Source organism: Dryobates pubescens, chromosome 9 (genome assembly GCF_014839835.1).
Source record: "Dryobates pubescens isolate bDryPub1 chromosome 9, bDryPub1.pri, whole genome shotgun sequence".
Taxonomy (NCBI): Eukaryota; Metazoa; Chordata; class Aves; order Piciformes; family Picidae; genus Dryobates; species Dryobates pubescens.
Window position 1 is genome coordinate 13,623,105 of NC_071620.1, and position 13,800 is coordinate 13,636,904.

Here is a 13,800-nt window from a genome sequence, read left to right on the forward strand (position 1 = left end):
AGTCTTGTGCCAGGAGTTTCTGTAGAAGAATGCTGTGGGAGGCATTGTCACAGATGTATTTCTCCATACATAATGTAGATGACACTTGTGGAACATGGCCCATGCCACCCTTGGGTTTATAATCAGGAAAAGCAAAGAGATGAAAGAGGGGAAATAGAATAATATGAAAGCAATAACCCTAAACTGGTAATTGGTCAGGTCTTCTCAGTCTACCATTGCAAAACCAACATGCAAAGCCTCACAAAGCTAAAGAATGGCAGATGAAACACAAACTGGTTGTGACATGTCCTTGTCTAAGTCAGACCTGTATTTGGGAACAGTTAGATACATGGATAGGTCAGATAAAGAGATGACTGAATAGGAGATGACTCTTCAGCCTGGAGTTAAGAGCAGACTGAGAAGGGATCTTATCAACATTTATCAGTATTTAAAAGGCAAGGGGCAAGGGGGTGGGGCCAGTCCATTTTCACTGGTGCCTAGCAACAGAAAAGGGACAAAGGGCACAAGCTGGAATGTAGGAAGTTCCACCTTAACATGAAGGAAAACTTTTTTTCCTATGAAGATGAGAGAACCCTGGAGCAGTCTGCCCAGAGAGGTTGCAGAGTCTCCTGCTCTGCAGATGTCTCATTCCAAACTTACCTGGACATTGTGATCCTGGGCAACCTGCTGTGAGTAATTCTAAGGATGGAATGGAGTGGGAGGTTTGGAAATTTAAGTCCTATGGGAACATAAGTCAGATGACTGATAAAAGAGTCACGGAATGAAGTCCAGTCAGGTTAACCATACATGATACATTAAAAAAAAAAACAACAAAGAAATGGCAAAATGGTTCCATGGCGCAGAGAAAAGCAAGGTAAAGAAAGCATGAAACCTGATAACATCACTGCTTTGAGAATAGAGACTCAGGAGACAGTAGATCCTAGTTGGTAGAACAGGTTGATGTTCATGCCTTCATCAAGAAGACTCAAATTTCATCAAGCACAAACCAAATTAGAGCAAATATTGCAAAATGGGAAAGATGTTAATTAAAATACTGATGCTGATACTTACTATATCCAAGGGGCCACTGACAACTCTAGATGCATCATCTGCCAAACTCTCTGTTCTTTCAATCACGCTCCTCACGCTGGAGTGGGCGGAGAGAGCAGCAGTTGTGTTCAGAGTCACGTTTCGTACTTGAGACAGGCCACTAAAAAAGAGAATTAAAAAAATTCATCTGTTTTCATGAGAGTATTTTAAGCACAGAGTTCCCTGTCTTCACCTCCAACATGCACATCTTTCCTCAACACAAGATGCCCTCTGAAAAAGTGTTGCCTAAGGGGCTTTAAATTCATTATTTTGAACTGAAAACCAACAAAAATAAAATCAGTTCAAAGGCTTATGTTGATTTTCCCCTGTTTTATTCCTTCTTTTTTAACTGTTTAATTCCTTTTAACCTATTTTTTTCCCTATTTTGTTCCTTTTTTTTTTCCTGTTTCATTCCTTTTAATCTATTCCCTCCCCCGCCCCCCCCCCTTTTGTTCCTTGGTTTTCTGTTTAGTTCTTTTTCAGCTATTATCTTTTCTATTTTGTTCCTTTATGTTTATGGTCAGTTCTTCAATTTGTTGACTTAGGCATTTAAAACAAATAGAACGCATCTCAAGAAACAGAAGAGGAACAGGATTATACATGGAGCTCAAAACTTGTGGCTAGCAGGAGCAGGGAAGTCATTGTGCTCCTGTACTCTGCATTGGTTAGGCCGCACCTTGAGTACTGTGTCCAGTTCTGGGCCCCTCAGTTTAAGAAGGACATTGAGACACTTGAACATGTCCAGAGAAGGGCAACAAGGCTGGTGAGAGGCCTTGAGCACAAGCCCTATGAGGAGAGGCTGAGGGAGCTGGGATTGTTTAGCCTGGAGAAGAGGAGGCTCAGGGGTGACCTCATTGCTGTCTACAACTACCTGAAAGGTGGTTGCAGCCAGAAAGGGGTTGGCCTCTTCTCCCAGGCAACCAGCACCAGAACAAGGGGACACAGTCTCAAGCTGTGCCAGGGGAGGTTTAGACTTGAGGTGAGGAGAAAGTTCTTCACCGAGCGAGTCGTTCGTCATTGGAATGTGCTGCCCAGGGAGGTGGTGGAGTCACCATCCCTGGAGGTGTTCAAGAGGAGATTGGACGTGGCACTTGGTGCCACAGTCTAGTCGTGAGGTCTGTGGAGACAGGTTGGACTCGATGATCCTCGAGGTCTCTTCCAACCTTAGTTATACTGTGACCTGCTGGCTGCTATAAAATCTTCCCCAATTTCTTATTTCTTGAGCTTATCACCTCTCCAGTGCATCTGCAAGTCTTTGGAAATGGGCAGCGTGCTCCTCAGCTCTGTACACCAGGTCAAGCACTCCTCTCACGGACATCTGCATCACCAGCTCATCCACGTGGTGTCGCAGCTTGGTGCTCCATAGGACAAACTCATCCTGGTGGACCTCCAGCTTCTGCAAAACAAAATGGTTTCCTCTTACTTTTTTTCCCAGAGCAAAACACACCTGATGGCATTAAAGAGGATGTTAGAACTTACAGATGTCGAGTTCTTTACATCTTGGGCAAGAGCAGCAGCAGCATTCACTAGGACCTTCCCATCTTTGATGAGTGCAGTTGAGACTTCTTCACCTTCCTCGATGTTTAGTTTTTTGTCCTGTAGCATAAACCAAGTGTGCAAAATCAGCTAGTGCAGAGGAGTTCATATCACAATTTTCTGGGGTCTTTCTAAACAAGGGTCTGGTTTGCTTTCAGTTTAAGGAACTGCAAATACTAACATGTTTAAAGATGTATTATTTTAATGAAGTCTAAAAAGCAGCTTTTAAACCATTTTACACTTCACAGGTCTCATGCAACAACACTGATTATCCAGTCTTACATTTAACTCAGCCAGGTTGCTGGAGATAAGCGGTAACAAGCGACCGGTCTCCTTGATGTTAGTGACAGCCTCATTCACCAGGTCCTGGGCATCTTGCAGTCTGCTGTTTTGTTTTTCTAAGAGCTGCCTTGTATCCTTCTTTAGCTCCCCAAGCTCCTGCTGGGGTTTAAGATACTCCTTCTGAACCTGGATCAGCAAATTTTCTGAACCTCTGACAAAGACAGGAATCAGAAAATAAATGAGCAAAGAAGGAGAAATTTAGGCATGGATTTATTGGGGAGAAAATGGAATCATGTGAAATCCATGTAAATGCATCATCATGTAAAGGTCTGCAATGTTTCTCTAAAAGCATGCATATATATGGATGCTCATCTTACCACACCAAAAGAGACTGCCTGGGGGAAAGAGGAGTAATACAGATCATAAATCTTTGTATGTGGTGACTAGAGGGAAAAGGGATTAGTATCACAGAATCTCAATATGATGGTGGTTGGAAGGCACCTCTAGAAATCATCTAGTCCAACCCTCCTGTTAAAGCAGGGTCACCCACAGCAGGTTGCCCAGGATCACAATGTCCAGCTGGGTTTGGAATCTCTCCAGAGAAGGAGACTTCACAACCTTTCCAGGCATCCCGCTCCAGGGCTCCAACATCCTCACAGCAAAAAAGGTTTCTACTTATGCCCAGATGGAACCTCCTGGGTTCTCATTGCCCCTTCTCCTGTCTAAGGGCATCACTGAAAAGAGTCTGGCTCCATCCTCTTGCCCTATATCCTTTAGCTCTTGCTGAGCATTAAGAAGATACCCTCTCAGGCTGCTCTTCTCCAGGCTAAGCAGCCCCAGGTCTCTGAGCCTTTGCTCCTCACAGAGATGATTCAGTCCCCTCAGTATCTTTGTAGCCTCTGTAGCCTCTACTCTCTACAGTAGTCCCCTGTCTCTCTTGAACTGGGAAGCCCAGAACAGGACCAGGACTCCAGATGTGGCCCCACTAGGGCAGAGTAGAGGTGGGTGAAGAAACTCCCTTGACCTGCTGGCCACACTCTTATTAATGCACTCCAGGAGACCATATGCCTTCTTGAATATGGGGAAAATCTTCCTTCCTGTCAGGCTACTGGAGCCCTGGAGCAGGATGACTAGAGAGGTTGTGGAGTCTCCTTCTCTGGAGAGATTCCAAACCCACCTGGACATTGCGATCCTTTGCAACCCGCTGTGGGTGATCTTGTTTTATCAGGGGGATTGAACTAGGTGATGTCCAGAGGTCACTTCCAACCCTCACCAGTCTGTGATTATGTGAATGTTGCTTAACCTTATGTCATCTCCAGCTCAATCTGTTGTGAGCCATCTGGTAACTTCTGCTCCCTGCAAAATGGACCAGCAAGATGCCTCTTTTCACCAGTTTTGAATTTCCAGCTGCACTGCATGATAATTTCTGCCGAGCAAATGCTCTGATATCATTAACTCTCTTCTTCCATCTGTCAAAGGACACTTATCAGAGAACTTTCAGAAATTTCAATGGAGCCTATAATTGAGAAAGTTAATTTACAAATTCCTTGTGTAACAGCTCAGAAGCTGATGTTGAAAGTCAGAACATTCTGTTACTATGCAACAGTACATTTGGAGGCATATTTTAGTGCTACAAAAAAAGCTATTTGTAGTTCTTAATAAATGTTAAGTCCAAATGATACATTTCTAGTCTATTTTCATGTCCATTTAGCTACTATTTAATCTTCAGCACAAGGACAAGCAGAGGAGTCTGTTCAACAAAATCAGACACGCTAACAACATAAACATTCCACCCTGCCTAAGCACTTAGAGAAAAGTCTGAATTCCAGAATTATTCCACTCTGGTCTAAATCTTTTTCCCTTGAAGCCAGTGTTAACATGCTCACAGCTTTTGGTAGGCTAGGGCAAGCCTTAGTATTTCTGACGCTGGAACAAAAATATTGCTGACTGTTGCAACAGTCAATATTTTATACTGCCAACTCTGGCAATAAGCACTACTAATGATTACAACAGATTTACAGTTTTTAATAGCCTTGAACTGGGAACAAATCAAGACAATGGAACAAAATCTTAAAACAGCTCAGAATGTTAAAGGAAATGCTTTGTTTTCAAAGGATCACAGAACCATAGAATTGTTTTGGTGGGAAGAGACCTTTGAGATCATTGAGTCCAACCATTAACCCAGCACTGCCAGGGCACCACTAAATCATGTCCCTCAGCACCACATCTACACAGATTTTCAGTCTCTCAAAGGATGGGGGCTCCGCCACTGCCCTAGAAAGCCTGTATCAGGGCTTGACAACCCTTTTGGGGAAGAAAACGCTCCTCATGTTCAGATTGAACCTTTCCTGGCACAACTTGAGACCATTTCCTCTCGTCCTATCAGTTTTCACCCAAGAGAAGAGACCAACATGCACCTGGATGCAACCTTCTTTCAGGGAGCTATAGACAGTGAGAAGGTCTCCCCTCAGCCATCTTTTTCCCTAGACCAGTTCCTCCAGGCACTTCACCAGCTTCATTGCACTTCTCTGGACACACTGCAGCACCTCAACATCCTTCTTGCAGTGAGTGGCCTAAAACCGAACCTGGCATTCAAGCTGCAGCCTCACCAGCATTGAGTACATAAAGTTGGGGGTGGTTGATGCCCCTTCCCTGAGGATATTCAAGGTAAGGCTTGATGAGGCCCTGGGCAACCTGGTCTAGTTGAGGATGTCCCTGCTGACTGACGGGAGGTTGGACTAGATGACCTTTGGAGGTTCCTTTCGGCCTGGACCACTCTATAATTACTTTCATTTGCAAATCTTTGTGATACTTACTCAAGTGACAATAAATCTCCAGATCTCTCTCCAAAAGCAATATTGCATAGTAAATAGAGATGCAAAATGAGGTTTTCAGTAGAAGAGGACACTTACTTTAGGACACTGGTAGCATTGTAGTGATGCTGAGCAAAATCTTTCTTGCGCAATGCGTCCACAAAGGCAGAAATATCATCCTGCAGGCTCTGAGACGTAGCGTTTGACAGTGGGAGGTCCAGGCCCAGTGTTTCATTGAGAGACATGGCAACTTCAGCAAGCACTAAGTAGGAGAATAAACAATTTAGTCATAGCATTAAACAAAGGCATACATGTGAACTGTCTGCGCAAACTGCAGCACTTCCCATGTAAAGAGGTGTCATGGACAGATTGCTCTATTGCTCCAAAAGAGGCAAAAGAATAATGCTCACACAATGGATTGGATAGTGATGGAAAGTTTAAAAGGAAAGGCTATTCACAAACTACAATGCTACAGTTACATAGTGATGAGCATAGCAAAGTATATAAAATACAAAGAAATCCACAGTCTAGGCTTAACACACAAGCTCATTAAGCCAAAACTTTACACAAAGCTTCTTTTACACCAGGCAAACCAATTCAGAGCTAAACCTTCCTTCTCCTACCTGGGGTTTACCATAAGCCCCAGGGCTCTTTCTGCCCCCCAACTTCTAGGCTTTTTCAGGCTGGTCAGGCCTCAACTGCCCCTCCACATTTCTCTCTCCCAAAGTGCATCAGGGCTGCACTACACCCCTGCCATGCTGAGGCCAGAATGGTGCAGTAAAAATACCAGAAGATAAGAGAGGTGTCTCCCACGGGAGAAGAGAGGGAAGAAAGGGAAGAGAATAACTTTGCGGCCAGATGTATAGGGATGCAGGATTTATAGGAAGAAACACACTATTTCCTGTGTCCACCCCACTGGGCTGAACACTGTGGGTCTCAACTCTGTGGCCCTCTTAAAGGCAACCAGCCTTAAAGTGCCACAAGAGGTCTTTAAGAGCTGCAAAGGAAATAACCTTCTAAATGATGCAAAGTGGAATTATCTTCAAACCTTTGATGGTTGTATGTATGGTGTCAATAAATCCAGTCAGTTCTTGAGTTTTATTCCTGGTTTCCTGGGTCATTATGTGGAGCTGCCAAGCTTTTTTTAAAAATTGAGATGACTAGAATAAAATCAGAGACAATTTTTGACAGTTCTCCTAAAACACTGCTGAATTCATGACATTTAGCACTTTCCCCCCTCCAAATATTGTTTCCTCTCACAGAGTATTCTCAATGTTTTTCCATGAAGTGAGACCCAGATGATTCAGATATCTCTGATGCTTTAATTACATTGAAAGTTCCAGTTCAAGAATTATGTTGGCAATTATTTTTGTAGTCAAGATCATAATTATCACATTTACATATTTACCAATCACAGAGTTGTTTGGTTTTTTTTAGCTACAACCAAGGCATCTTAAGACAATCTCTTCTGGTTACATCACTATCAGTAATTACAACAGCTAGCAGATTACACACCCATGGTCAGAAGGGTTTAGCTACATACAGCCAGCAAATGAGATCTAACATTTGAAGCATGGTGCCAGTTTTCTACCTACAATTTAAATGTCATCTACTTTTCATGTGGATTTTCAACAGTTTTCTGCTGTGATCATTTTAAACAGGTATCAAAGACTCTTTTGGTGAATATACAGCTATTATGTAATTTAGAATAAACTCCACATGTTCAAACCAGAAGAAAGTATTTCCCTTCTCCAGTTTTAAAATCTTAAATGACAAAAAATCTTAAAGACAATAAGCTTCTGAACTTTAACAGGAACTAGAGAGCAGAATCACAGAATCGTTTTGGTTGGAAAAGACCTTTAAGCTCATCAAGTACAACCATTAACCCAGCGCTGCTAGGTCATCATTAAACCATGTCCTTCAGCCCTACATCTACACACTTTTAAACTCACTCAAAGGGTGGGGACACCACCACTTCCCTGAGCAGCCTGTTCCAGGGCTTCTCAACACTTTTGCGGAAGAATATTTTTCCTAATGTCCAATCTAAACCTCCCCTGGTGCAACCTGAGGCCATTTCCGCTTGTCCTATTGCATGCTACTTGTCAGAACAGACTGACCCCAACCTGACTACAAACTTTTCCTTGAAAATCTCCTTTAAAATAACATAAAGCACTCTACTTGACAGAATTCCACAGACATTAACTCCTCTCCTCAGAAAGACTACAGAATGGACTGAATTCTGTCACTGAACTCTACACTAAATAATTTCTAAGCAGCTCTCTGGCATTTATTTATCTCCAGAAAGGCTAAGAATAAAGCAGCCAACACTCACCTCTTCATGCAGTTGATCAATTCCTCCTGATAAACTCTGAAGGCTTTCTTTTGCAGTAGCTAATGAGTAAGTTGAATTTTCTTTAGGAACTAGAGACTTCTATAAGAAACAAGAAGAAACATACTGTAAAGACTTTGTTGTGTGTCCAGAAAAGTTCTGAGAAGAAAGAAACTATGCACATTCAGATTATTTAAATGTTTTTGAATGACTCACTTGCAAAACACATAAGAGAATATGATCTTGAATAAAAAGGATCCAACCATGCTGTACTTTCAATCAAGTAGAAGAAAGACTAATTTCTGCTTTCCTGGTTTCTCAATCTCTTCATCTCCACACTCTGGGTGGCACAAATTATAGAATCCCAGAGGTTGGGAGGGACCTCTGGAGATCATCTAGTCCAACCAACCTGCTAAAGCAGGGTCACCCACAGCAGGCTGCACAAGACCACAATGTCCAGGTGGGTTTGGAATCTCTCCAGAGAAGGAGATTACACAAGCTCTCTGGGCAGCCTGCTCCAGGACTCCAACGTCCTCACAGCACAGAATTTTCTCCTCATGTTCAGATGGAACCTCCTGGGTTCTAGTTTGTGCCTGTTGCCCCTTCTCTGTCACTGGGTACCAGTGAAAAGAGTCTGGTTCCATCCTCTTGACCTACACCCTTTACTTCTTACTAAGCATTGGGAAAATCCCCTCCTGGTCTGCTCTTCTCCAGACTAAACAGCCCCAGGTCTCTCAGCCTTTGAGAAGTTCCAAGGTCTATCAAACTAAAAGCTTCTGCACTGTTACACACCTGCGGCTCTTCCAGCAGCTTGTCTTGCCAAAACAGCTGCATCCAGGGAATATCTGTGAGGATGACCCTGGAGGGCTTTATTTTTCCATGTTAAAACCCAAGGCAGGGAACCCAGCAGTTCAGGATTTGGGCTCTCCAGACACAGTAAGGCAACAAAAGCAGCCCTGCAGATCTTCTTACCAATAAGAGAAGATAACAGGCTGTATTTGGCTTCATGGTCACCTTAGAACTGCTCTGTATGGCAGTAAAGAAGCCATCATAGACATGTGCATCATGTTTGAAGGCCTGCACTTCACTTTTCTCTACAGTTGCAAAGAAACTTTCAGTATTTCTGTCAAGGAGGGCAAACTTGTGAAAGGTTATTCTTAGATTTCAGATGTTTCAGAGCTAACACCATAATAAGTATGGTTTCCCTGCATGTTTTTAAAGGAGCAACACAAAGGATTATGCAGCAGCACTGTGTCAAATGGGAATTTCCAAGTTTTTTCTTCAGCATGAGGGAAAAACAAGTGAAAAAGTAATGGAAGCTGAAGCTCTTGAGCCTCTTGGGGTAAAGAACAGGAAATTTTCCGAGTTCAAAAACCCAGAATGGGACAACAAGTGTGTCTAACTATGTCAAGGAGTAAAGCAGAAAGCTTTTAAGTAGAAAAATCAGAACTACTGAAGTGCTTAGACCTTCTAGAACCATAAAAAGTGGTTTTTCATGCTTTAAGGGGAGGAAGAGCTGGGAAGGAAGGTTTGCCATAAGCAGCCCGAAAGTGTCCTCAGGACAAAAAAGGCAGGTAGACTGTTTCAGTGTCAGACACTTTCAGTATTTTTGGTATTTGTGAGTTTATTTCACCTTCAGATGCTTGGTTGCATTCTCCAGCTCTGACAATATTCCATAGGGTGCACGGGCAACACCTGTGAGGTTCACTGAAAGTATGGCCTTGCTGAGGTTATCCAAACTGGTTAAAAGGACTCCTGTGCAGTTGTCATCACAAGCTAAATAAACCATTTGAAGAGGAGGAAGAAACATTAGCATTAAAAGAAATCGCCACATCCTGACATTTATTTTGATTCACACAACATGTGCCTTCACCTTTTGAGTTACAAGAGCTTAAGTATAATTTTGAGTAGCCCCTTCATGCCCCCAAAGTGAACCTATTCCAAACATTCTCTTCAGGTTAGAACATATTCAAGCCTGATTGATCCTGCTGGCTATTTTACTGCTTACTATTTAGCTATATCATCAGAAATCCAGGGTGATGCCACTGTCACTCAAATGTTGGGAAGAAAGGACATTCAAGTCTTTAGCAGTGTAATTTCAGGTATTCCTTGGTATTATTTTTTTCACTTACACAAAGCAAAATCATCTAATTATAGAATTGTTTTGGTGGGAAGAGTCCTTTAAGATCATTGAGTCCAGCCTTTACCCCAGTACTGTCAGGTGACAATTGAATGTCTCTCAGCATCATATCTGCACCCTGTAGACTATTTAAGTCCTAAATTCCAATTAATTGTAAAAGCAGATTTCTCTACTTCCTGTGCCCTTCTGCTATCCAGCCCTATCCCAAACGGAATTACATGGCTAATTATTGATGCAGTGTAAGGAATTACATGACTAATTGTTGGTAGAAAATGACTAATTGTTGGTGGAATATGACTAATTATTGGTGGAATGGAGGTCTAGGCTAGAAGGTTGGACTTGATGGTCTTAAAGGTCTTTTTCAACATTAATGATTCTATGCTTCTAAGTCAGTGAAGAATGCCTACAGAACTGGGACAACTCTAAAAGTAGTATTATAGGAACCCCTCATCCAAAAGGTCAAGGACAGAAGGATTCAACACTTTCAAATGAATGAAGTTATGCTACATATGGCAAACAACAAATAAAATAAAATATTCTATTTCCTTACATTTGTCTGTAACCCTAAATAAGCCATTTTAAGGAGTAACTGCTTGTCTGACACCATGATGCCTCCTTGCAGTGACATCTTGATGCCTGCTGCAGTTTGACATCGTGATGCCTGCTGCAGTTGACATCGTGATTCCGGCTGCAGTTTCCTCTATGTTCACAACATGATTGAGGTTGCATCTCTAGGCCTTTCTAACCCCACCTCCTTATTTTACAGATATGGAGTCATTAAGATTTCTTACCTTTCACAGAAAGAACAAGGCCTGACATCATAAAAACATTCAAGGAATGTGCATGCAAATATCACTGGAAGAGACCAAAGCACATTAGGAAAGTAAGGAATTTAAGAGCCACCTACAAACACACTTGTCTTCCACCAGAAGATGTCTTGGCTCACACTCCTCACAGAGCTGTCCTGTCACACCTTGCTTACACAGGCACTGGCCAGTGGCACCATCGCAGTTCAAGTGAACAGAACCACTTGGATTGCACCGACATGGATGGCAGCTGCCACCAGGAACCTGAGGGTCACCATAATAGCCAAGGGAGCACCTACAGAGGGAGGAATGGAGAAGTGAACATCAGGAGAGATCACAGAATGTTAAGGGCTGGAAGTGACCTCAAAACATCACCTAGTCCAACCCCCCTCCTGCCAGAGCAGGATCACTTATACCAGATCACACAGGAATGCATCCAGGCAGGTTTTGAGTATCTCCAGAGAGGGAGACTCCACAACCCCTCTGGGCAGCCTGTTCCACTGTTCTGTCACCCTCAACAGAGACAACAGTGAAAAAAATTTCCTCATATTCACATGGAACTTCCTATGCCTCAACTTCCACCCATTGCCCCTTGTCCAGTCACTGAGCATCACCAAGAAGAGCCCGACTCCATCCTCCTGGCACTCACCCTTTACATTACATATTAATGAAGTCACCTCTCAGTCTTCTCTTCTCCAAGCTAATGAGCCCCAGATCATAAGGGAGATATTTCACTCCTTTAATAATTTTTGTGGCTCTATGCTGAACTCTTTCAAGCAGTTCCCTAAGGTCCTTCTTGAACTGAGGGGCCCAGAACTGGACACAAGATTCCAGATGCAGCCCGATCAGGGCAAAGTAGAGGGGGAGGAGAACCTCTCTCAACCTAATAATCACACCTCTTCTAATATACCCCAGAATGGAACTGGCCTTCTTGGCCACAAGAGCACATTGCTGGTTCATGGTCAACATTCCCATAGTCAACCAATCCACTAGGACCTCCAGATGCATCATGAAATAAGATACTATCTTTGAGACCACTGAGAGGTTTTTAATTGATGGCTTCTTAAGAGTAACAAACTAAAGTCTTTCAGGACTCACCCACAGATTTGCGAACACTGAATATTCTGGGTACAAATATGGCTCATATTAGTCAAACTGTCATTGGAAATAAAAGGAGACATCATGTGTGACTCACCTTTCACAGTACTGTCCTTCATATCCTGGGAGACAAGCATCACAGTGGTAATCTTGAGCACCTTTCAGGACACAAGTGGGACTAAAACTGGAGGAAGAAGCAACAAATATCTGCTAGAACATAAATGGAAGACCATACAAAGGCAGAGAAAACCTTCAGCTACAGGTTAAATACTGCAAACAACAACATCCTTTGCCCAAACTGATGTAGTGCTCTAAAATTCCACCTGAACATAAACAGTTACCTTGAGGGTTGGAACAGGCTGGCATACAGGTCATGGAATCTCCTTCTCTGGAGAGATTCCAAACCCACCTGGACATGGCAATCCTGGGCAATCTGCTGTGGATGACCCTGCTTTAGCAGGTTGATTAGACTAGATGGTCTCCAGAGGTGCCTTTCAACCTCCACCATGCGGGGGTACTGTGATTTGTACTTCAAATTTTTCTTAGAGTTTGCTTTCCCAGTGGGACCCCATCACTGCCTACCATGATCAAGCACCTTCTGGCCTTCCTTTTAAAAGGGAAGACAGTAAGATTTGAATGAGGAATGAGACCCACAAATGAAACTAAAACATGCCAGAGCAATTTACTGTATTATCTATAAAATATTCTATGAGGCTGATCTACTCTGGGAGAAAAAAAATATTTCTCTATTTAGATAATCTTTTTATTTTGCAACCTCAAGGAGTTACCATCAGCTGTGAACAATTCACCCATTTCCTAAAACAGGTAAAGTTCTAAAAGCCTTAAAAATTAAGGATGTGTATTGATAACTAACTCCTCTTTTCAGGGTGTTAGGGGAGGAGGAAGTGAGACACAGCACAACAATTTCAGAATGATAAAAGGTACATTGGATTTAGTAAACTTTGATTACCTGACAGGGTTGGCTCTGGGACAGGCACAAAGGGAGCAGTCGTTGATGGATCCAAGCACTCTCCCGTAGTAGCCTGGGGCACAAGCACTGCAGTAATCACCGACTGTGTTATCTCTGCAGTTCTGAGGCACAAAAGGGGATTCAGACAGTTTAAAATCACCACGAACAACAAGAAGAACTTTGTCTTCCCGGCCCCAGTCAATAAATGGATACAATTTCCAGTGATCATCACTGTGTGTCACTACACATTGCACAGCATCCTCTGAGTGGAAGAACCTTTTGTGCAAAAAAAGTAAGCAGAATTCAAGCATCTTTTCTTCTCTGTGAGTGCCCCCTCAGGCAAAGCTGACAGAAATTCTGTTCTAAATTTCCATTAAGGTTTATATATATCTGCTGCTATTAATCCAGGCCAGGAAATCACAGTGAAGAGCCAAAAATTCTCAAGCCCCACCCTCAAGCTAACAAAACCAAACTAACAAAACCAAAATAAACCCCACATAGAACAGCAAATAAGCAAACACACCAAAAGCCAGAAGTTTCAATATTTTAGCAAATGCATTTGAATGTGACAAAGCAAGGAACCTCCACAGTCAGAATTCACAGACACTTATTAATTTGTCAGCAGTACTGAGCTGCAAGCACCGCTCTTATGTTACACCACTAAATTGCAGCAAGAGGAAATGACCTCGGGTTGTGCCAGGGGTGGTTTAGGTTGAACACTAGGAAAAATTTCATCTCCAAAAGGGTTTTCAAGATCT

At 42.7% G+C, this 13,800-nt stretch overlaps 1 protein-coding gene across 1 annotated transcript in view; it reads right to left on the reverse strand.

The window, feature by feature from the left end:
• LAMA1 (laminin subunit alpha 1) overlaps nucleotides 1–13,800 on the reverse strand; it is a 111,491-nt gene that overhangs the window by 32,937 nt on the left and 64,754 nt on the right. The window contains exons 30-40 of the mRNA XM_009909928.2: nucleotides 13,043–13,164; nucleotides 12,170–12,256; nucleotides 11,076–11,269; nucleotides 9,662–9,804; nucleotides 8,032–8,130; nucleotides 6,748–6,859; nucleotides 5,799–5,961; nucleotides 2,887–3,097; nucleotides 2,548–2,664; nucleotides 2,301–2,464; nucleotides 1,051–1,189 (exon numbers count right to left, since the gene is read on the reverse strand). Coding sequence (XP_009908230.2) covers nucleotides 1,051–1,189; nucleotides 2,301–2,464; nucleotides 2,548–2,664; nucleotides 2,887–3,097; nucleotides 5,799–5,961; nucleotides 6,748–6,859; nucleotides 8,032–8,130; nucleotides 9,662–9,804; nucleotides 11,076–11,269; nucleotides 12,170–12,256; nucleotides 13,043–13,164 — 1,551 coding nt within the window. The remainder of the gene's footprint in view (nucleotides 1–1,050; nucleotides 1,190–2,300; nucleotides 2,465–2,547; nucleotides 2,665–2,886; nucleotides 3,098–5,798; nucleotides 5,962–6,747; nucleotides 6,860–8,031; nucleotides 8,131–9,661; nucleotides 9,805–11,075; nucleotides 11,270–12,169; nucleotides 12,257–13,042; nucleotides 13,165–13,800) is intronic.